The following is a 23,636-nucleotide window of genomic DNA, read 5'->3' on the forward strand; positions in this document are numbered from 1 at the left end:
TTTTTTTTTTTTTTCTATTCCCTTTTTCTTTTCTTTTTTCCCCCTTTCCTTTCCATCCCGCTTTTCCCACCCTGACTCCATCCCTCCCAGGGGTCCCACCACCCTCCCGCTCTCCGGGTGCTGGGTTGGCAGCGCCTGTTGTTGCCAGCTCACGTTGGTGCTGCTGTGGTGTGGAAGCCGTGCGCTCTCTGCCCGGGCCGGGACTGGCAGGAGCCTTTCCCCTGACAAACCCGCGCCGTTCCCAGCGCTGCTGGCCGGCGGAGGGGAGCTGGCTTCTCCTGCGCGGATCCTCTGCCCCACTGCCTGGCCACGGACAGGGCTCTCTGTCCTCTCCCTCACCCTGGCATAGTCTCAGCTCCGATCCAGCGTGGCTCGGATGGGACCGGCCATGGTCCCGCACCGCCCGCCCAAGCCATTCCCGTTGCCATTCCCGTTGCCGTTGCCGTTCCCATCCCACCCGCGCGGCGGGCAGGCTCGCCCGGGCTCGGGAGCTGCGGATGGTGATGTGGATACATTGGAACGTGCGCGGGAGCCGCCCTGCCTCAGCCTTTGCGCATCTCCCCACCGCCACCGCCGCCAGCCCCCGGAGCCCKGCACGGCCGCGGGGACCCCGGCGACCCCTCAGGTGGGCGCTCTTCCCAGCCGGAGCAGGCCCGAGCTGGGGAGCCCAGCGGCTCCAAAATAGCCCTGCCATGGGCATCTCCCACAACATGCTGCTGGCCACAGCCTCGGCCGTGTCTCCCGTCAGGCAGGAGGGTGGCTTTGTGCCCTCCCCAGCTCTGTGTCCCTGCCTGGGGACTTCCTCCTCYTTCCGCAGCTCACCTCTGTCCCCCCTCAGGGACAGGCCGGGAAGTCAAGAGGGAGCTGCCCAGATTAGCAGGGAAGCAGCACCGGAACCACCGCCACGCACGAGGTCTCACCCTGCCCACGGGGAAGCAGGGGGGGTGGGGGGGTCCGGCTGCCAGGGCTCCAAAATAACCCTGGAGCTGAGCACCTGCCAGGGACCTGCACGTGTGTCCCCTGGGAGCTGCTGCCGAGGAGCCGAAAGGATTTCCAAAGCCGTAATGGTTATCCCTGGCTTCTGGGTCTGCCATAGGGGCAGATTTGGGATACTCCTGGCGGGAGAAAATGTAAATTTTATCACTGGTGATGCTTCTACAAACCTCTGGCTYGTGCCTGGCACTGGCAGTGCTCGCTGCCTGGTACCTACAGGATGGGAAGGAGGTGAGGTGGGCCCCAGCTTCCAAGGCAGCYGGGATCAGGGAAGCTGGGCATCCCACCGGGACCTGGTCGGAGACCCTCTTCCCTCTCCCAGGCTCCATGCCAGGGGTACAGAGCTGGTTTTGGGACGGCAGAGGCCATGCACCCGCACTGCCTGACTGAGAGCCCCAGGCATGGACCCCCAAGTGCGCCGTAACCGGTGGCTCATGGTCTGARGGGCATCAGGAGCACCTGACCGAGCCAGCCTGGCACAAACCCCGGTACCGACCAGCGGGCACAGGGGATGGAGCTGGGCCAGAGGCACTGCGGCCACGTGGCATGGTCACAGCCACATCTCCAGGCTGTGRGAATCCGAGGGGATCCCACCTCTCCCCAGCCCCGAGCGGGCTCCACGCCTCGCTCGGCTGCCACCGCTGCTGCAGGCACGTGGCTGGAGCGGGGAGCTGCCTGCTGGGCACATCTCACAGGGCATCCTTTGGCAAACCCCCCTCCCAAAAGCGCTTTTCAGCGCCGGTGCTCGTCCCCTCCACCAGTAGCTCTGGCGAACTGGTTTCCAGCCGGGAGCTCAGATCGGCTGCCAAAGGATGGGAGCAGCAAGCCGGGCATGGCGGGGGAAGAGAGRGAAGGTTGCAACACACTTTCAATTCTCCCATCTGCTGAGTATTGTTTGGGAAAAACAATGAGGCTGTTCTTTAAGTGCAACCTTCGGGAGATCCTCGCTTTCCCCGCGGCGCCCGCCGCGCCGTGCCCGCCTGCCCTGGCCRGCCCTGCCCCGCTGCTCGTGCCTGCTGCTCCTGCCTGATCCCATCTTAAATCCTCACCCGGCAAAAACAAATCCTGTTTTCAGCGAGGTTCCTGAGGCTGGATGGAAGGGCTGGAATGGGCACGCGGGGAGGCTGGTGGGATAAAGCCAGCTGCACGAGGGGCTGCCCGCCGGCGCTCTCTCTACGCCGCTCTCCCCCTCATCACCTTGAACTTGGCTGGGGCCTCGTGCAGTAAATCAGCCGCCCTTTCCCGAGGTACCCGCCGATTCCTCCCCTCCCTGGGCAGCTTTCCCCTGCCCGCAGTTCCCTCCCTGGCCGCGGTTCAGGTCCCTGTGCCCGCCGTTCCCTCCCTGCCGGGGCAGGGAGCGATCCCACCGCCGTGCCCGGCGCTGCGGGTGTGCGCACGCCTTTGCAGATTGCCGAACAAAGCCCAGCTGCTGGGGCCCAGAGCGCTGCCCGGAGCTCTTGGAGCCGTTGGGAATAGCTCCCTTTGGCTCTTTTCTATTCCCCTGAGCCTGGGAGGGCTGGGAATGGATGCTGGGAACCACAGCCTGATCCTGTTTTGACCCGTCGGTTTTTTTCCCGCTTGCGGGAGTGGCTGCGGCGTGGCCGGGGCAGTGCCCGCATGGGAGGTTCGCTGGGCAGAGGAGCCGTGGCATGGGTTAGCCCAGCCCAGCAGCCACGCTGCTCTTATCAAGGCACAGCAAAGAGCGGGGAAGGCGGCTCCCCAAGCGGCCCTGGGCAGCCCTGGAACAGGGAGCTCGAGCCCCGGGCAGAACTGCCATGGTGGCACCGAGGGATCCATCCTGACCCAGGGCTATGCACGGCAGGGAGGGCCTGAACAGGGGTTCGGTACTCACAGGGAAAGGGAGGGACGGTGTCTCGCGCCTTTGGGGGCGGTGGAAGCAGGTCCCTGCAAGGCAGRGCGCTCTGGGAATGGCCCCAGGGTCAAGGACAGCTTGCCCTGCCCGCCCACCAGTCTTCCTTGCCCAATGCTGCCTGCACCAGCCATCCCTGTGCCTGGTCCGTGGACACTTCCTGCAGCCCGAGGGGTGCCCATTGTCCCCACATCACTCCTGTTGTGCCTGCACCTGTTCCAGGCACAAGCCAAGCCCTTGGTGGCCGGACGGGGATGGTGATGGTGATGGGGAACATCCCCAGAGTCCCTCACTGGAGGGGAAGAAGGAGAGCTGTGGAGGAGGTAAAATCCCTCCCTGTGAGGCTGGCATGCTGCCTACCACCCCCGGCCGTGCTGTGGCTCCTCTGAGCGGTGCCAGCACTGAGTATCTCCAAGGGGGCTGCTGCCCGTGGGAGGGGGCTGGGGGGGCTCCTGTCCCCATCAGTCCTTGCACCTGAGCTGGGAAGTGTAGGCAGGGCCCTGGAGTGGCAGGGATCAGCTCCTTGGGGACCCATGGGGAGAGGATTTCTCCCACAGCACCTTGGGGTGTGCCGGGCAGGTCGAGGCAGGGTGGCGAAGGCGATGGGAGCAGCCAGGGCATCAGTGGGTGCTGAGTCCTGCCAGAATCGTGTGGCATCACTGGTGACGTCCCCACAGCATGGCTCAGGGCTGCTGCTGGGGCTGAGTCTGAGTGAGGCAAAGCCTTGTGGAGGGCCAGAAGTGCCCAGTGCCAAACCCTCGCAGATTTTGGGTTCCAAAGCACCTTTGGATGCACCAAATGGTGCAGGCAAAAGCCTGAGCTCAGTGTCCCTCCCTGCCTTGGCAGCCGGACACGCTGCGATCTCACCCTTGAGGAGGGGTCGCAGATCCCCAGGACGAGCCAGCTGCAGGGAGGGGATGSACAGGGTGCCCCCGGGCATCCTGGGGCCTGGCTCACACCCGGGATGGCCGGGCTCGCCATCCGTCACGTCGGCCCTGGGCAGGCATCCCCCGCGGCCGGGCGCTCTGTGCCAGCTTGGCCGGGACCCAACGCCCTGCGCCAGCCGCCAAGACCCGGAGCTTCCCAAGTCCTGGAGAGGAGCTGGGAAAGGATCCCGTGGCTCAGGTGCGGCAGCGCTCACGCGCTGGGGGACATGGGGCCAGCCACTGCCAAGGATTGATTTCTCGGTTAACTCACCAGTGCTCTAAAAGGGCATTAATTCTCCTTCCCCGGCCGGCAGCCAGCACTGAGCAGTGTTTTGGGCGAAATCCCCGGGTCTGGGCTTCAGGCTGCCCGCCGTGGACATTGCCCTCCCCACCACCGCCACCATTCCGGCAGAACTGCCTGGCACGGGAATGCCAGGATCCGGCCCTCCTGCTGACCCCTCTTCCCTCAGAGCTTATTCAAGTCCATAGCCAGGTGGATTTTTTTTTTTAAACTGGGGTTTTTATCTTGTTTTTCAAGAAGGCTTTCRCTCTCCTTGCAAAGGGCCCCTGCATTCCCTTCGCGGGGAAATGGTATTTGACCGGCTGTTGTCCAAAAAAAACCCCCAACATGTTTCTGATCACGAAAAACCAAGAAATATTTTTGCTTTCAAAGGAAAAAGAAAAAAGCCCATGAGAGAGAAATGTTGATTTTCCACCCAGACATTTCCCCTTTTTCCCCAAACCAACCCYRAAAAAGAGAGGYACCGCTGCTCCCTCCTTGTCCCAGGATGCCATCCTGGGGTACAGCCCCATCGGGGATGCAGTTCATGTCACCCTGGGCTCATCTGGGTGCTGATGGTGGCAACGCCAAACGTGTGTGCCCCCCTCTCTGCTCAGACCCTCTTTTCCAGCTGCTCCCTCATTGCACAGGCAYGTGGGGCTGCCGTGAGGACGGCGAGCGCCGGTGACCTGCTGGCTATCCCCAGGGAGCCACCCATCACTCGGTGCTGCAGAGCCGCCGCCGCCAGCCCGCCTCGCCCCGCTGCCACAGGCGACGAGGCCGCTCGGTCCCACGGTTGCCCGGCGGGAGCTGTGATGTGCCGGATCCTGCACCCCCTCCCGCCGCCCCTGGCTGCTGCCCAGCGATTTGGGAAAGCGAGACGGCGCGGGCTGAAATGTGACCCCCGCCACGCTGCGCCGCAAAATCTCCTTTAGTAACCTGTGCGCCAGGACAGCGAGTGCGCGGCGTGAATACCAATGAGGGGAAAAGTGCCGAGTAAAGGGTTTTTGATGGAAATGGCATCGCATGAGAAAGAGAGCGGGAGCGAGCGGGCGAGTGCGCGCCCGGAGCCTTCKCTGCGCACGGGCACGGCGGAGCACACGCGTGTGCGCACCTGTGGCCCGCCAGGTTGGAGGCTGAGCGTGGCACGGTGCCAGGGTCGTGCCACCCTGGCGAGCACGGGGGCCATGGGAACGGGGGCCATGGGTGGARTGGACTGCGAAGCAGCAGCTGAGGGGACACGTGGCAAGGGGTTGCCACGGGCAGCGTGTCCGCAGGGGCCGGGGCACTTCCGTGGCGCAGCGTGGCCCTGGCCACAGGGAACGGCTCCCTTCCCCCGGCGCGGTGCGCTGCTGATCAAAGGCGAAGGCGGGGAGGGAGCGGGCCTGTGTGAGCAGCGCCCTGGCCGTGCGCCACCCCACCTTCCCGCTCCGCTCCCCCGGGAGTTTGTTAAACAAATTTCTCTAATTGCACAAGCCAAGGAGTTTGTTGGAGAAAAAAGCCGGGGAAATTCCCCTCCTCTGGGCCACCCCTTCCCCGCTTCCCCCGGGGCAGCAGAGCAGAGCGAGCAGGTCCTCCCGACGACCCCCGGCTCTGCGAGAGGCTGTGACCCCGACGCCTGCGGGGCACAGCTGCGGGATGTCCTCACGTCACCCCTGCCTACGCAAGGACGTCCCCTGCTCGACCTCTTCGCAGCCGGGTCACACGCGTTCGCTCCCGTCCAGCCCCCGGGGTCAGACCCTGTCACCTAAGGCRGTGACACCCAGCACCGCCGCCTGCCCCTCCCGGCTGGCGTTCTCCATCGCTTGGCTGAGCACCCCTGGAAACGGCCTTTGTGAGCCTCCCGTGGGCAGCCCCTGACACCGAATCCCGACGGATTAGCGAACGTACGGGATAAAAGCCTCGGCTTGGCGGCAGTTCTGTGCCGGGTGGGGGCCGAGGCGGTGGCCCTGCCAAGAAGGGACGATGCGCGGCCAGGTCCTGCCCCGGCTCCCGCTGAGGTCACGGCTATAGATAGCCCGGGAGGGCAGGATCCTCGTGCCCTCGCCAGCTGCGCCGGGAGCCCTGTGGGCACCCGCTGCCGGGGAGGAGATGCTGCCAGGGCGCCGGGGGTTGCTGATGGATGGCTTGGCTGGGCCAGCCGCTGGCCATCGCCAGGTGACAATCTGGTGCTGCAGGGTGTGACCCTACACCTGTAGGGATGCTCAGACCCACCCGCTCTCCATCGTCCGTGATGAGCAGGGTCCTGCAGACTCCGCTGACGCAGTGATCTGGGGTGGCTTTTTCTGCTGCTCCCCACCATGTTTCCTCTGCCTCTGCTCCCAAATAGAAGCCGGGCTTGGGCACCCCCACCCCCAGGGTGCACCCATGGGTGCAGAGCTGCTGGGTCGGGGAGTGCAGGGCCAGGGTCTGCTCCCTCCAGCCGCCCGGTCTGGGTGCAGCTGAGTGCCCCACAAAGCCAGGCAGGCGCGTGCCCAGGGTGTCCCCGCCAGCCCCACGGGGCCCTGGAGCGCCGGGGTGGCTGGGCAAGGCGTTGTTGATGAGGGCACTAAAAATATAGTGGGACTGGGATCTTAATGGGACTTTGTGGGAAACCTGGAAACATTTTCTCATCCCCATAAATGAGTCCAGATGCATTAACGATGACTGCATCGCATCCTGAGGTACCGCCGGAGGGAACCGGGACGCGCTCACCAGCTTCCTTGCCTTGCGGTGGGGAATTGGTTGGAGAAAGGAGTCACCAGCAGCAGCCGAGGGCTGAGCCGTGACCGCTGTGTCCTGTGTGAGACAGGGACAGGAGCCTGCCCRGCATCACCTTGGTGAGGACTTCAGTCCCCATCCCAGGGTCTCTGCTCCCTGTGCCTGTGAGTGCTCCCAGCTCTGCATGCAATGTGCACTGGCTGCTCATGGCACCACAGCCTCGGSAGCTTTCTGCAGCCCCCCAGGCCCTGAGGTGGCCAGTGGGGGGAGGGTGAGGCGATGCACGATGGTCCCCAGCCACTGCTGCTGGCACACTGGCACCTCAGTGTGCCCTGTGGTGGCACCGAGCTTGTGGGATCCAGCCCTGTCGAGGGGATTTTTCCTGTTCCACCATGGAATCCGTGATCGGGGTATTGGCTCCCAACGTGCCCGACCTCACTGTGGGACCTTGGACTCCCCCGGGGGATGGCTCGGGGCCAGCCTGGGCAAGTAGCCCAGGGCAGGTGGCTGTTGGAGCCCACGTCACGAGGCAGGTTGGCACGGCCGTCTCCGCGGTATGGCAGTGTCACTTAGCGGTTACAGTGGGAGGTGAGGACGGTCCTGGCCTGGGCCTCAGTTTWCATCCAGGTGAGGAACAGCACCGGCATGGGAAGAGGGCACTCACCTCCTGCACCATCCCAGGCTGCTGACCCATCACATGGGGGACAAGGGGACCGGCCACAGCCACCAGCCTCCACGTCGGGCACTGCCGGAGCCCAGCGTCCCGAACAGAGTCCCTTTGTGCAGGTCAGCTCCCACCCACTTCTGTCACTTGGGAGGCGTCCAAAACCCTCCCAAAATAGGACTCAGCCGGGCTCAGCCTTTGAATCTCCCCAGGAAGGCTYTGCTGAGCTGCCGAAAGCAGATGAACGCCCCCCTTCCACCCCATTCAGTCAGTCCCATCCTTCTGCACTCAGGGTGCAGGGCCRGGCCAGACTCAGAGCTGACCCTCTGGGGACACCTCCACCCACTTTGATCTCCAGGGGGGGCCTATCACCACCCCGTGCCTCAGTTTCCCCACCTYTATGTGGAGGGTCCTGKCAGGCTGTCCCGAGCGCCCAGGGAGCCGATSAGATGCTGGAGGAGGGGCTGAGCCTTTGGCACATCCATGGCACAGCAAAGGCACTGGGGCCGGGGGAGGGCATGAACTCTTCACCTCCAAGGCCCCGGGGTGGCTGAGCCTCCTGCAAGGTCGCCAACTCCACAGCAAAAGGCCGGGGCTATTTTTAACTGCTGGCTTGCTCCAGGGATTGGATTTGCAGCAGGGTGAGCCCTGCAAGCCCATCACAGCTCTGCCTATCAGGGGGGCAGAGATACCCCCGGCACCAATCGCCCCAGCAGACACCCCCGGGAGGCAGCTGGGGACACCCCTCTGCACCCCTACACCTTTAATGGTGCTCTATGGGGAGGAATTAATCCCCCTCGGAAAGGCCAGGACAAAGCAGGCAGAGCTAAAAATATGTTGGGAGGGAAATAAAACCTCCTGCGTCAGGGGCTAAAGCAGGGCTCAGAGCCCTGGCCCCGGCCCGGGGGGGCTGGGGGGACCCTGTCTGGCGGTGCCCCCTCCCCAGAGCGAACACAGTGCTGCCAGCCCCAACACATCTCCTGCCTCAGTTTCCCTCTGTGCTCCTGGGAACTGTCTCCATCCCTGAGTCACATCCTGGCAGCTCCCAGGCTGAGACCCCGGGACCTGGGATGGGCAAAGCACCGGGTCTCGGGCACCGCAGCCCCCACCATGCAGGAGCGGGGCTGGGGGGGACGGGCCACCCCCAGGGCCCCACGCTGACGCAGGGCAGGGCGGAGGAGCTGGCAGCGCCAGGACCTGTTGGCAATGCTTTTTTTTTTTCCAGTTCCATAAAATATTTCCCTTCCTTGGAGCCCCGGGGGGGTTTCGGCTGAGAAGCCACGTGGCTCTGGTGCTGCTGGCCACGGGATGCTTCCCAGGACGGGGGGCTTCTCCTTGACCAGSGGCTGGGTCCCCTCTGCGCTTGCCCTGCGCTGCTTCCAGACCTCTCCCGGGCCTCAGCAGCCGCCATCGCATCCTGCCTCTTCTGTAGGCAGGCCCGGCAGGTGACATGCCTCTGTTTCCTCATTTTTGGAAAGGCAGCGCCTCACCCTGGGGGCAGGTGGGGTCACCCTGGGAAAGTGGCTGAGCCGTCGGCTCCCAGACCCCAAGGGAGAGTGCAGAGACAGCACCCGGGGAAAACTGAGGCACCTGGGGAGTCCAAGTGACTCTTTAGGAAGGCGATGAGTGCCCCTAGGTTCTCACACCATCGACTCTCCCTCACCAGAACCCTCTTGGCTCCTTCACTAGCCAGTTCTGGCCGTGCTGCTGCTAGATAGCATCCCTGGGGTATCCGTACCCCTTCTCTGTGTGCTGAGCACGCTGCTCCCAGTTTGGGGTGTATTTGGTGCTGGGCATGCTGCTCCCAGTTTGGGGTGCATTTGGTGCTGGGCTCGCTGCTCCCCAGTTTGGGGTGCATTTAGGAAAGCCGGGGAGCAGCAATGCCCGTTGCCGGGGTGGGGGTGCACACAGGCAGACCAGAGGCGGTGCTGGGCACGGTGTCGGGGCACGTACTGTGCCGCCGGAGAAGCCCCCTCCGGCTCCATCCCACCTGGGCCACCCCCAGCTGCCATCTGCGGGGCGGGCTGTGCTGGCTGGCGGGGGCCCAGGCAGTGCTGGCACCGGAGCCCGGGGCTGCCAAGAGAGCTGCTTTTCTTCCTGCTGTTTTCCAAAGCAACTGGCAGGTTCTGTGCCGCCGCGGCCTCCTGTGACCCGCAGCCTCGGCGCGCTCCCCGCGCCCCCGCTCGCAGCCGCAGCACCTGCGAGGGCGAGCGCCGCTCCCGCCCCGGCACGTAGGCACGGGCAGGTGGGCACCGGCCCGGCACCCGGGGGCGCCGGGGACCTGCCTGCTCCAGGGGGGCTCACAGGACCCGGCGGGGCGATTTTGGGCAGTGCCAGGTGTGTGCGGAGCCCCAGGCGGCTCAGTGAGGGGTGTGTGGTCTCAGGTGCACGGTGAGCATCAGGGGGGCTGTGTTAGCCCATCCACCCCCTCCTGGGCTGATCCTGAGTGGGGCTGAGCATCGCGGCAGTAAATGAGATAGAAGCCTCTCCCTGCCCCATCTCTGCTCCCCCTCCCACCAGAACCCCTGGCGGGAACAGTCCAGCCCACCCACAGCCCCCAGCCGTGTGTGGATGTTGGCTGGAGGATGCTCCGGCGGGGRAAAAGCCACAGGATCTGCAGAGAGCAGCTGCGAGGCTGCGCCGTGTCCCGCCTTCACCTCCACCTGTGCCAGTGGTGCCAGCCAGGTGCCCTGGGCACCGAGGCTCTGTGCCCCAGCGTGGGCTGCACCAGGGGTTTTGCAAGCGAGGGGCTGGGTCAGCCCGGAGCTGGGGGGAACGTGACTGCGACAGCGTGTTCTGCCCCACGGGCAGCTCTGTCGTGGGGCCAGGTGTGCACAGGCAATGCCAGCACAGCTCGTACCCGCCCCGGGAGCCTCAGCTGCCCCCGTGCCCCCTCGCTGCCCCCCTGCCCCCTTCCCCGGGCCGGGGAAGCTGCGTGCCGATGTGGAGCAGCCCGGGACGCCCGGCCGCGCCACACCGGCGAGCAGCAAAAATTATGAATAAGTTCTTGTTAATAAATACTTTATGATGAATCCAAATAGATTTCCTCCTCAGGAGCAATTATTGTAAAATGGGCTCTAATAGGGTGCAGGGCGGCCCCGGGAAGGGCTGGGTGCCTTTCAGGGCCTAAGTGCCTCCTTCCATCCCCTCTAATGAGCACTTCCCAATCATTTGCATCTGTCTCGGCAACAGGTCTCATTACCAGGTTAACTCATTACCCAGAGCCACTTCGGTGAACAGTTATAAGCGGCTACCGGAGGCTCCGCGGTCCGTGCCGAGGGCATCCGCGGGCTCTGCTGAGGGAAAAGCAGCTTCCCCGCTGTGCCCCTTTCAGGTACCGGGATTTTGAGGATTACTGGAGTCTCGGTAGTCGCATCCCCGCTGCCGCCGCGCCAAGGCTTCCCATGGGGGCACAGAACCCGCCGCCCAACTTGCCAGCCCCTGCCCGGGCTCGCAGGGCCGCGGGGAGCGGGACCTGGCAGGAGCGGCGGCCGTGGGAGCCGGCAGCGGTTCGGAGGTGTGCGGCTGCTGGAGGGGCGGCAGAGCGAACTTTCATGAAGTGAACCCTGTGTGGTCCCTGCAGGGCTGGGATGCAGCGAGGCTGTACCGTGTCGCGCCCTGCCCGCGCTGGGGATGGCATCCCGCTCCTCCCCGCTGCCGAGGCCGTGCTGGTGGGGAGCGAAACCCGCTGCTGAGGTGTCTGACCCCTCCCGTCCTGCTCCTCCTTCTCCGCCCCTCACCCCAGCGCCTCYCCCATGAAAACTGCTCGGGAATTTCCTGAGGAAACGCTTTTTTCATTGGAAAATTCAGGCTGTTTCGCTGAGCCCGACCTGTTTGGACAAGGCGCTGGAGCGGAGGATGCTCGGAGGGTGGCCAGCCCATGCCGCGGTGCCCGTGCCAGGTGCTGTGTCCCTGCGGGGCAGAGAGGATCCCCCCTGTCCCCCGGGTGGAGGGACCCCGGAGTGCAGAGCCCCGGTGCTGCCGAGCCGGTGGCGAGGCACGGGAAGAGGCAACGCCTCGGCTGTGCCCATTCCCACTCCCTGGCACTGCCAAACCCTGGGCTGTGGAGGAGTTAATCCTGCATGGCATGCACAGCTTCACACAGAGCATCCCTCCTTCCTGTCCCCGCTCCACCGCAAAACAGAGCCGGGCTTGACCCGTGCCTCAGTTTCCYCTGACAGCTCCTGGCATAGAAAGCCAGCGCTCCAGCAGCCCCTGAAGGGGGGCGCGGGGGGACACGGAGCAGGGCCGACGCAGGCGTGCTCCTGCCTGGGTTGCAGGGCTTTACAAGCCTGGGCTGGATGAGGCCCAAGCGCAGGCTCTGCTGCCAGATTCCCATCCGGAAATGCCCCGGGAGCAGCCTCGTCTGGGGTATTGCAGCACGTCTCTGCTTCCCAGCCCTGCAAAGGAAAAACAGCAGGAGAAACACTTAACCAGTCCTGTGCCGGCACTCCGGCTGCCGGATGGGGGGAGCCCGGTGGGAATCTGGGCWTGGGACGGACAGACAGAGCATCTTTGCCTTCCCGAGTGGATCCGGCGTGAAGCTGCCTGGTGCCAGCYGGGATGGCGTGCCCAGCTGAGAGGCTCACTGGCTGCACGGTTGGGGACGGTCCCCAAGTCCCGTAGCATCTCCCCTCAGCCCCCAACAGCAGTCGCTCCTGTGTGCTTGTCCTGGTGCCCCCCAGGCGCCCTCGCCTGCCCCGCTAAAGCGGCTTAACCGCGGCATCACGGCGCGGGATAAGCCGGGCGGGAGGGAAAGTTGGCGAGGGGCTGATTGGCTTTGGGAGCAGCTCCCGGCCTGCCGTAATCCCGGGGAAGGTGGGGGCGCCCTGCGGTGGCTTCGGGGGCGCCGAGGGCTGCGGGGGCTTCTGCACGCAGYAGGTTTTTGGAGGGTCTCAGTTGTGGGTCCGAGTGGGAACTGAGCCTGCTCAGTGGAGGGGAGGGCACGGAACTGGGGGCTGCTGCTGCTGCCATCCTGGGGCAGAGCACCGAGTGCCCCCGGCCCCCAGAGTGAGCACAGGTCACCCAACCTGGATAACCTGGCTCCTGCCACGCTTCCCTGCAGTGGTGCCCGGGGTGGCACGTCCCAAGCGGGAGGGCAGGGATGGGGACAATGGTGTGGTGTCCCCCCAGCCCTGTGGCCTGCCCTGCTGCCGGCTGCCTGGGGAGGGTGGCGGAGCCAGGGGATGGCAGCAATTTGTCGGGCTCGTCTGAATAACCGGCCACCAAGGAAGATCAGCCGCCCACCGCCCCGGCCAAGTATTGTTTTTGGAACTCACTGCTGCTTTTTTCGGCTCCTGTCTTACTTTTCTTTGACCTTCTTCCCTGATTTAAGACACATGCCCAGCCCTTGCCCAGCTGCACTGAATTAGCGGCTGCTGCTGGGGAGGGAAGTGGGAAGCAGACCTTGTGGCCGCCCCACGAGCAGCCAGCGGGGACAGGTCCTCCAGGCAAGGATGGGTTCCCCTGGCAGGATGAGTCCCCTGGGCAGGGATGGGTCCCCAGGGTCAGGATGGGTCTGTCAGCAGATTTGGGTCCCTGTGGGTACAATGGGTTCCCCAGTGAGGGGATGGTCCCCTGGGGCATGGTGGAGGGGACACCTGTGGGGTCACAGTGCTGTGTTCGGGAACAGTGGGGTCTGTGCTGAGATGTCTGTGCCAGGTCACAGCAGGGTCTGTGCCAGGGTCACTGGTTCAGGGGACACCCAGGGCTGTGCCATGGGACCCGTACTGGCCGTTGTGCCAGGGGAGCAGGTTTAGGGTTAATGGGATTTGTGCTGGACTTGGGAACAAGTGGGAGTTAGTGGGGTCTGTATGGGGCTGATCCTCGCTGGGAGCCCATTTCAGGGGACATTGTTCCCTYCAGGCAGGGTCACTCTGGGACATGGCTGTTTCAGCCAGGGAATGGCATTGCTGCTCTGAGATGAGTGCGGCCAGTACCAGATTCAGAGCACTCGCCCCATCCCACAGCCATGGCTCTGTCCTCTCCCAGCTCCTGCCCATGGCCACCTCCTCACCCCAGAGCAGCACGTGCCCTCGGCACCCTCCCCAGGCATGATCTGTGGCATGGTAGTGGCCGTTGTCACCAGCCACCTCCCTCTCAGCCCTGACWCTCTGCAGCAGGAATCCAGCTGAGCTCTTTCCTCCTCTTCCTCCTCCCCACAGTCAGAAGGACCCCAAGGGCCAAATCCTGCCCTTGGGACCGACTTGGTGCTGCCCTGGCTCCACATGGGGATGCTCAACCCTCTGCCAGCTGCTTTCCAAGCTGTACTGCTCCTCAGCAGGAAGGCTCCCAACACCTTTCCATCCCGTGGGGGGGTTGTGGGTCACCCCCCCGCCAGGAAGCACTGATTTTTCCAAACTGGAAAAAAAAAAGGATGCGGGAAGGAGGGGCCAGGGAGGGGGATGCATTTTCCTTGTTTTCTTTTTGGGGCCGGACTCATCCAGCAGCGCTCGCCAAATGGAAAAAGGCAGTCAGAGCACGCCTTGTGTGCCGGGCTGGGCGCCAGCCGCCGGGCTGGCTGCAACTGGGGCAAACTGGGGGAGTTTCCCGCTGGTCTGGAGGCAGCAGAGAGGTCCAAGGCGCCCACAGCTCAAGCGGGAGCACCCGGCATGCTGGGGGTGTGGGGGACCCGGCAGTGGGGTGTTGCTCTCTGGCAGCACCTGACACCGGCACAGCGGCTCCGCTGGGCACAGTGTCAGGTGGGATTTCAGGTGGGATTTCTGCACCTGCTGGGAGCAGATCCTGGCATGYGGGGTTGCGAAGGGGAGCGGGTTCAGGTGCTGCCGAGGTGGCCAGCCTTGTTCAGGTGCCTGTCCTCCTGCAGCACCGCGGGCTCCAGCGTGGCCCAGCCACTCCCCGCAGGTTTTTGGTCTGGGGGAATTGTGACCAGTGGGATTTACAGAGGTCTGCTGGAATGGGGATAACCTCTCTGAGTGGTGAGGGCATCCCCATCCCTGGTGGGCATGTGCCTCGGCCACAGCTTTCCCTGCTGGGGATGCAGCCCAGTGAGAATGAGCCTGGCAGGTCCCCAGAGCTCCCCAGCCACCCCRGGAGGGAGCCTGCAGGGACTCGGCCAGAAGTGACCCCCTGTCCCTCTGCTCCCACAGGATGAATTCCACCCCTTCATCGAGGCGCTGCTCCCCCACGTCAGGGCCTTTGCCTACACCTGGTTCAACCTGCAGGCCCGCAAGCGCAAGTACTTCAAGAAGCACGAGAAGAGGATGACGAAGGATGAGGAGAGGGCGGTGAAGGACGAGCTGCTGAGTGAGAAGCCCGAGGTGAAGCAAAAATGGGCCTCGCGCCTCCTGGCCAAGCTGCGCAAGGACATCCGGCCCGAGTGCCGCGAGGACTTCGTGCTCTCCATCACGGGCAAGAAGCCCTCGTGCTGCGTCCTCTCCAACCCCGACCAGAAGGGCAAGATGCGCCGCATCGACTGCCTGCGGCAGGCGGACAAGGTGTGGCGGCTGGACCTGGTCATGGTCATCCTCTTCAAAGGGATCCCGCTGGAGAGCACCGACGGCGAGCGCCTGGTCAAGTCGGGCCAGTGCACCAACCCCATCCTCTGCGTCCAGCCCCACCACATCAGCGTCTCTGTCAAGGAGCTCGACCTCTACYTGGCCTACTTCGTCCGTGAGAGAGGTGAGTGCTCGTCTGCCCGCGGGAGGGGTTTGTTTTTGCTTTCCCTCCCTATCTGCCCCATGTGTGGCTGGGAATGCTGTTCCTGGACACCTTTCCCATTGCAGTCCTTGCTGTGTTTCCTGTTCTCCAAACTGCTTCTTGGGTGGGTGCCCCCCACCCTGGCCCCTCTCCCCCTGCCAGGACAGATCCAGCTGCCTGGGAGCAGGGGGAGGMAAAGGTCCCTGAGGACTCTCCTGTCTCTGTGCATTCCCAGCATAGCGTTTTGGGGGCTAAACCCAGAGATAACCCCACATCCTGCACCTCGCTGAGGGGAGTGGGTGGGCAGCRTGGGCAGGGAAGGGACAGCCTGTTCCCAGTGCATCCCCGAGRGCTGGCTGTGAGAGGTCCAGCAGTGCCCATTTGCCACGAGCTGCAGTGCCAGCCCCTCGATGCCAGAGCAGGGACAGGGGCAGTGAGGGCGGCTGGGGAGGGGGCAGCGCTAAAACTGGTGGGGGCAGCTCCTGCTGTGCCMTGAGGGGATGCTGTTCCCTGACCCTTCACCTGCCTGGGGGTCCCACGGACTTGCTGATGGAACTGAGCAAGGAGAGTCAGAGCTGCTCTCAAAGCTGTGGATCAAAAGGGGGAAACTGAGTCACAGTGTTCAGGGYAGGCAGCGGCTCTCAGTTTGGGTCTCTGAGCCATTGTCCTCACCACTGGCTCATCACCTTCCCACATGCTGTGAAGGGGAAGCTCACAAGCAGGTGTTTCACCTGGATGGGTTTGTTGTCCCTAGCTGGTGACATGCTGGCACAGGCTACCTGTCAGCAGCTAGGGTGCCCCACAGACCCTGCCACCCCCAGGTGTGTGAGGAGCCAGGGGAGATGCTGTGTGATCCCGGGTGAGGGCTGGGCTGTTGTACAGGGCTGGTTCACAGACAGGAGGGGCTGTGACTTGCAAGAGGGCTGATCAAGGGTCTCGTGGCCACCCCCTGCCAGGCCAGGCTACCCAGGTGTGCGGGGATGGTCCCCTCCTGGCAGCACCTCCTGTGATGCCCCCCAGCCCCGTGAGCCCACCCCCATCCRCACCACAGCAGGGGGAGCGTGGGACTGGTGGCTGTTTGCCTGGCGCTGGCCAGAGCCCAGGGACAGGCAGTGACAYCACAGAGGGCACCGTGGTGCTGGCAGTGCCAGCAAAGAGGGTGCCAGCACCATGAATCATGGTGGGCRCATGCTCAGCCCCCTGCTCAGCCATCCGTGGGATATGCTGGGTGTCACTGGGGAAACTGAGGCAGAGCGGCTATGTGACCTTGTGCACTAGCCAGGGGAGGGGCTTGGCAGGATCACCAGGCCCTCGTGGCTTTGGGGAAAAGCAGGGCACAGCCTCCAGCAGGGAATAGCCAGGGCCAGACGCTGCCCCAGTGCCCAGGCAGGACCCCGGGCTGGCGYGGGGCACATGTGTGGTTGCACACGCGTGTGCGGCTGGGACCTGCCTGCCYAGCCGTGTGTCCCGGCATGTGAGCACGTGTGCTGCCAGCACCGCACACCCGTGCCCACACACGTGACTCGCCCGCTCCGGGGCAGCACGGGACCCAGCGCGGCCTGGCACCGCCAGCACTGGGGGCACTGGGAAGGGGGGACCCAGGGCGCAGGCTGGGGGTGTCCTGGGCGGGGAGTGGGGTGTCATGGACTGGGCTGAGGCATGACCATGCTGGGCTGGAGTGGGATGGAGTACTGGGCTTAACTGGGGTGCTGCTTGCTGTGTTGGAGGCACCCCGTGYTGTCTGGGTGTGGTGAACTGGGCTGGACTGGGGCACTGTGCCCTGGCTCAGCTGCAGGTGCAGTGTCACACTGGGCTGGGGTACCCCGGGCTGGGCTGAGCACCCCAATGCTGGGCTGGAAGCCCTGGAATGGCCGAGCTGATGGCAGGGACCAGGATTCCCACAGCAGCCACAGCGGGGTCTTGCTGTGCTACCTGGGCTGCCCCACTGGGCTGCCATGCCGGCAGGTTCCCTGGCCATGCCGTGGCCGGCTGCTGTCCCTGGGAGGTGGCTGCCCCTCTGCCACCCCCCACCCCCCTACCGGCGACCTTGACCCCRGCGTCTGGGTCCCCAGCAGCCGCAGTCACCTGACTGTCTAATTGGGAACACAGCGGCTGTAAATACTCTCTGATAAGGCCTGGCAGCCTCTCACTTTCACTGTTAAGGTCGCTCCGGCCCTGGTTAAGGGGGACCAGAATGGGCTAGGAGTGATGGTGTGGGACCCCTGGGGTGCTGCACAGTGCTGGGTGCTCGGCATGGCCCGGTCCCAGCCCACAGCGGGCACGTTCTGTCAGGCCGTGGCTGCTGGCAGGGGTCTCTGGTGTCCCAGCTTGGTGGGGAAACTGAGGCARGCAGGGACACGGAAGCAGCCAACACATCGATGGGACCCTGCATGGCATGGCCAGGCTGGGTGACAGCACTCGGGGGGGTGCTGGAGATCCCTGTATCGCAGTATTACAGGCTCGGTGGGCTGCTCCCTGCCCGGCATAATACCGGCCTTCCCCTTTCCTGCCGGCCCGGTCCTGCTTGCCCTCCCTGCCTGATTCTGCTTCCTCCCTCCTGCTCTCTCCTGCCTCTTTTCACCCGTCTGTCCGCTCGACCGAGCCACCCACAGCACCCCCAGCCCCACAGAGAGGGGTCTGGGCGGGTTTCTGTCGCGCAGAGCCCCCCCGGCCGGGCAGCCCGGGCTCCCCGCAGCCCCCGAGGCCCCCCGTTATCAGCCCGAGCACGTGCGCCCGCGCTCCCCCGCCCCCGCCGCCCGGTTTTGCCGGTGTCAGCACAATTTCCCAGCCGCTGCTCTGGCAACGCCGGGGAGGGGGGGGATGGAGGAGCCCCCGGCCCTGCGCTCCCCACCCGCGGTCTGGGGCAGCCTCGGCGGAGGCACAGCGCCCGGACGGCCCCCCTCCCGGGCCGATGCCAAGGGCGAGCTCTGCCCCTCGGCTCTTCCCCCTGTCCTCGGTTTTCCGTGCCCCCGGGTGGGCAAACTGAGGCACGACCTGTGCCGGGCTGGCGGGAGGCCCCACCCCAGCCCTGCTGGCCTGGGGGTGGCCGTGCGGTGCAGGGAGTGCTGGGTGCCTGAGTCCTCCCTGGAGCAGCACCGGCCCTGCTCCCATCCTGCTCCCATCCTGCACCCAGCCCTGTGACCGCCGCACCCGGTACCTTTGGGGCAGGATGAGTCGGGATGAGAGCAGGACTGGATGCAGGATGGGTGCTGGATGGGCAGGGRTGTGAGCAGGGTTTGATGCAGGATGGGATCAGGATGTGAACAGAGCTGGGTGTAGGATGGATGCAGGATTTCAGCAGGGCTGGATGCAGGATGGGAGCAGGGCTGGAGGCAGGATGGGTGCGGGATGGGTGCGGGGCTGGGTGAGGGCTGGGCTGTGCACACCGCAGTGGGGGAGGGGACTGCGCTGCAGCCCAGAGCTGGGTGTGCGGCGGGGGGGGCGGGGGGGCTGGGGGGAGCTCGGAGGTCGCTGGTGAAAGTCAAAAGCATTGCAGTAAAATGGTAATCAATCTCCCCAGCCGATGGTGCCAGGACCTTCGGAGCATTACGGAGAGATTCCTCCCAGCAGCTCCCGACGGCAGCAGCCAGTCTGGGGGCGGACAGTGCCCCCCTTCCTGCACCCTCCCGCCAGTGCTCCCCACCTCCGTGGGCTCCCTCGCTGTACCCTCATCACTGCCTCCATCCCTGCATCRCCATCGCTGCATCCCCATCTCTGCATTCCCCTGTCCTTGCCATCCCCATGGCGGGGGGCTGGTAGCCCCCATTCTTGGACCCCAGCCCCATCCCACTCAGGGTAGAGGCAGGACAGGATCAGTGCTGGCCCCTCACAACCTTTGAGGTTCTCTGGGACTCCCCCAGCCGTTGCGCTCAGTGGGGCAGGGGGTCGAGGCGTTGCCCTGCAGTGAGCATTTCCTGGCAGTGCCCGTTGCCTGAGCCCCCTGGGCTGAACAGGGTGGGAGCAGATGGGTGCCCCGGGCAAGCAGGCGRTGGGCCCCAGAGTGGCATCGAGCTCCTGGCAGCCCTGGCCATGCCGCCGCCAGCGGGCAGCACCTGGGGGGAGGCAGGGACCCTCGCGCTGTGCCAGCATCTGCATCTCCCACCGCCTGGCAGCCCCTTATCTTCCCCCACCAGCCTCGCCGCTGGCTGCAGCGTGAGGCAGATGGCACCAATCTGCCGGGGAGCCTGTGCCAGGGCTCTCGTCCCAGGCGCGCTGTGGCCGTGCCAGGCCGGCCGTGCCAAGCGTCTGCTCAGCCCCTCCAGATGGAGGGGCAGGCGTTTCCCCGGGCACCGCCGCTCCACCAGCCCCCGCGCAAATATTTATCAGCAGGGTCGTGAGAAGATTGATGGGGTTCACAATATTTGGGATCTGCCATTCGCAGAGCTGGGCACCGGCGGGCGGGGGGTGGAAAACACCCCAGCACAGGGATGAACACCMGCCTCCCATTCCAGGTATCTCTGTTCCCAGCCCAACAGCCAGAGAGGCCGGAGTTGAGGGGAGCAACCTAGGCAGAGCCCAGCAGGTCCAGGAGGAGACCCCCGGAAAAGGGCACAAGGGTACAAGACAGCAGAGAATCCGCAGGGGTTGGGTTCCTGCCCCCAGAGCTGTGTGCTGCAGAGGCGGGGTGGGAGGGGGCTCCCCCGAGAGCCATCCCCCYGCCACCTCCGTCCTCTGCAGCGTCACCGCCCGGGGTCCCGCCGTTCCTGAGCYCGGCCCCGCTGCGAGCCCGGCGCTGGCACGGCCGGAGCGGTTTCCATGTGCTCGAGCACTCCGGATCGATGTGCCGGCGACCTTGGGGAGGTCAGGGCTTCCCCGGCTCTCCCGCAGTGCGCCGAGCCGGCGGCGTGCCGGAGCCGGGCGGCTTCCCCGCAGTGCCCGCTGCCAGCCCCGGCCCCGCGTCACCGCTGAAGGGAGTTGCGCCGTGCTCAGCCCCGGCAGCGTGAGCGGTGCCTGCCGGGGACCTGGCACGGGGTGCCACGTCCCGTGCASCCGGAGGGGACAAGGGGCCAGAGCGGTTCCGCGCACCGTTAGGCACCCGATGAATAAAAGATGAGCGAGCTCCTCTCAGGAGCACCTGCCGTCCCCCGCCCTCGCCACCCGCCGTCCCCCYGCGCTGGCAAGCGCCGTGCCCTCCCCGGGGCCGCAGTTGCCATCCTGGCCGGATGCCCGGCTTCGTGCTGCGCTGGCAAGGGACAGCTGGGGCGGCAGATGCCCACGGTGCTCCCTCCCRCCCGTGGCCGCGGGAGGGGGGGGAACAGACGCCGGCAAGCCCCCGGTGTGCCCCCGCACCCCCGATCAGGGCTGACACTGCCAGATGGGGCATGGGGTCCCCTACCACACTGGCCCCTGGACTGGGATCTTGGCCAGTCCTGGGGAGGGGTCGAACCTGCCACCACAGCCCTGCGTGGTAGTGAGGCGGGGGCTGGTTTTGAGGAGGGGGGCATTGGGGCAGCGGAGGGGCCATGGTGGGGGCCCGTGGGACTCTGGCTGTGCTCATGGCTTTGCCATGGGGCTGGGATTGGTGGGTCAGCAAGATAGTGGCAGCATATTTCCCTTTCCCTGTCCCTTTTCCTTTCCCTTTCTCTCCACTTTAATTTCTTCCTTCCTTTCTCCCTCYCTCCCTTCCTTTCGCTCCTTTCCCTCTCTCCCACCCCCTCGCAGCAGCTGCACCCCCAGGTGCCCCCCAGCCCAGGGCGCAGGGGCTGGATGCCAGCACCCCGCAGGGGGGTGGTCCCAGAGAAGGGGGGGCTCAGCCTTCCCTTTGTCTGTCCCACTCTCCCCATCCCTTTTGCCCGCTGCCATCTGTCCCCGCTCGCCTCCGCGGGCGCCGGCAGCCCTGGATGGAGCGCAGGCCTGGCAGGGCTGAGCGAGGGGGCGGCCGCGCCGCCTGCCTGGGGGGGTTCCCCCCGGCCGCTGCCATCTCCCCGTGCCGGCCGGGGTCGGCCGAGGACAAACCCGCTCGCTCCCAGCGCCGCTCGCTCGCAGCCGCCGGCCAACGTGCTTGCGCCTCCCAGGCTCCCGCCCGGGCCAGCTGGCCGCGGCCGGCGTACGTGGCAGCGGGGCGCGTCCGTCCCCCCGCCACCGCCCCGCCACCTCGGGGGATGCCTCCGGCCAGGACCTCCCCGGGGCTTCGCTCGGCGGGGGGAGGAAAGCTCCCGCCCCCGCAGCGTTCGTGGCCRAGGCCCAGCAAAGTCACCTCTCCCCGACGGCCCCGCAGCTTTCCGGGCACGGCGGGGGGCACCGGGCGGGGGAGGCGTTATACGGAGCAGGGTGGGGGGGTCCCGCGCTCCGGCGCGCCGGCCGGCCCGGCTGAGCCAGGATTTACCCGGCACACGCGGCGGTTCATGGTATTATATAAAGGAGGTTACACAAGCAGGACTGTTCCGGGTTTATGTAAGGGCCACCCCAGTCTGGAGGCAGAGGGATGGACAGTGGGACGGGAAGCGGGGCRGGCAGTGCTGCTCGGGCCCGGGGGGTCGCTGTGAGTCTGGGGTGAGGAGTTCTGGGGTCTGACGGCAGGGCCCCCAAATCGCACCCTCCCACAGCCTCGCTCACCCCAGCCCTTGCAGTGGGATCTGCCCCACAGCATTCTGGCTCCCTCTGGTCTCCCGGGGTTTGCGGACCGGAGCTGACCAGGCTGTTCACTGTGGCCAGCAGGAGGGGTGCAGTGGCAACTGAGGAGGTGCTGGGGCTGTGTGACCACGGAACTGAGGCAGAGGAGCAGATCCGCCTCAAGCCAGCCCCAAGGGAAACTGAGGCACGAGGCAGGAGCCTGCAGGGAGCAATGCTGAACCTTCGCCCATCTCCTGCTCTTGGCTGGCAGAGCTGCGGGAGGAGGAGGAGTAGGAGGAGGAGGAAGGCTGCTGCCTTCAATGGGGGGCTGGGACTGCTCACCCCGGCGCCAGCAGCTCCCCCAGCCCCCGGCATCCTCCAGCCTGTGCGCCTGCGCCCGCGCCGTTGCCGGTAACACCGTGCCCTGTTACCGTCAGCGCTCGGGCACCGAGCCAGGGCTCTCTCGCAGCTGTGCCAGCCGCGGGGGGCAMCCGGCCCGCAGTGACACCCCCCGGGGCCGGCCCTGCCGCCCGGGGGTCGTTCCCACGCGCCGAGACCGCGGGCGGGTGTCGCCGTGGGGCCGGGAGCGCCGTGCCAGCCAGCGGGGCCGGGGTGCGGGATCCATAATTCAATGGGTGGCACGGGGCCAGGCTGCCAGCGCGGCCCGGAGCCCAGGCAGCCCGCGCCCCCCCCCGGGCACACACTTGGCTATTTTTAAAAGAGATTGGATCGACCTGTTTGGGCACTGAGCGCTCTCCTCAGCCTCGCCGGAGACGACCCTGGCACGGAACCCCCTTTCCCCAGAGCTCCCCACAACGGGGCAGCAGGACCCCCCCACCTCCACCCCATCGCGGCCCTCCGACGGGGGTTGTGGAGGGCGCGGGATCAACGAGGCAGCGGGAGCACAGGGCGGGGGTGGTGTTGGTGGAGGGCTTTCCAGGCTTCTTTCTCCTCCGTGGTGCGGTCGAGCCACTTCTCGGGTCCTGGATTTGGAGTGTCCCCACAAGAGCCCCGGAGCAGAGCGAGGCCCGGGAGCGCAGGGCTCCCTTCGCCATTTTAGCGCGCCAGCCGGCGCGGGCGGCCGTCACATGGCGGTGAGAGCAGMGCTTGGCCCGGCCGCCCCGCGCCGACGAGGCAGCCAGAAATGTGCTGGGAGCTCGCCCGCCCGGCCACGAGGAGCGCCGGGGGTACCGGCCCGCGGCCCCGGCTCGCACCCGCCGCCTCCATCGCTCCGRACAGCAGGGTGCTGGGAGGCGCCGGCCTTGCTGCCAGCCCTCAGRGTCGGGAAAGTCCCAGGCGCTGCTCCGGTGGGTGGCACCGGAGCGCTCGGTTTGGGACAGGTCCCGGGTGTCCCTTGGGAATAGGGGTGGGTGAGGTGGCGTTGAGGGCGCTGGGTCAGGGTGATGCCATGCGATGGTGTGGGGGCACAGGGACATGAGGGTGACCCGGAGGGCACCCAGGCCGATGGTGGCCCTCCTGGGTGCCCTGGGGGAGCAGGGACCGAGCTGGGGTGGTTTGGTGTTGGCAAAGGTTCGTGTGGGACACCTCAGGGTGAGCAGTGCTGGGGGTGTGGGCGTGTGGGCACCCCAGAGGTGCCAGGCGTGGACATGGCCTGGGGGCTGCCCAGAGGCYGAGCACCCCCAGAATGGGCAAGTAGGTGCCATGGGGGAGGCGAGTGGGGCACCAGGGAGCCCTGAGGCCGCGGTGGGGGGCTGTGGGGAGCCGGGCCGGCCTCGGGCTGTGACCGCCAGCCTCCGCCCCGCGCCTTGGCCGGGCTCCACCGCTAACCACTTCCAGAGCCRCCGCCAGATTTGTTGTTTTTAGAGGCGAGGAGGGGCCATGTCCGGCCACGCGGTGCCCGTGGACGCACGGGGGGTCCCCGCTGCCACTCCCTCCTGTCCCAGCTGGCTTGTGCCCCGCTCACTCCCACCACCCGTGCCCCGACACTTGGGCATGCAGCAGCTACAAAATGGGGGAAGAGAGTTAAAAAAA

At 65.9% G+C, this 23,636-nt stretch overlaps 1 protein-coding gene across 8 annotated transcripts in view; it reads left to right on the forward strand.

Moving 5' to 3' along the window:
• Positions 1-23,636, forward strand: part of NFIC (nuclear factor I C) — a 43,561-nt gene that overhangs the window by 4,439 nt on the left and 15,486 nt on the right. For all 8 annotated transcript variants that reach the window (XM_057376900.1, XM_057376899.1, XM_057376903.1 and 5 more), the window contains one exon: positions 14,543-15,074. In XM_057376900.1, coding sequence (XP_057232883.1) covers positions 14,543-15,074 — 532 coding nt within the window. The remainder of the gene's footprint in view (positions 1-14,542; positions 15,075-23,636) is intronic.

The sequence above is a fragment of the Malurus melanocephalus genome, unplaced genomic scaffold, assembly GCF_030028575.1.
Source record: "Malurus melanocephalus ecotype Western Australia unplaced genomic scaffold, MMel_1.1 scaffold_293, whole genome shotgun sequence".
In the NCBI taxonomy this organism is placed as follows: domain Eukaryota; kingdom Metazoa; phylum Chordata; class Aves; order Passeriformes; family Maluridae; genus Malurus; species Malurus melanocephalus.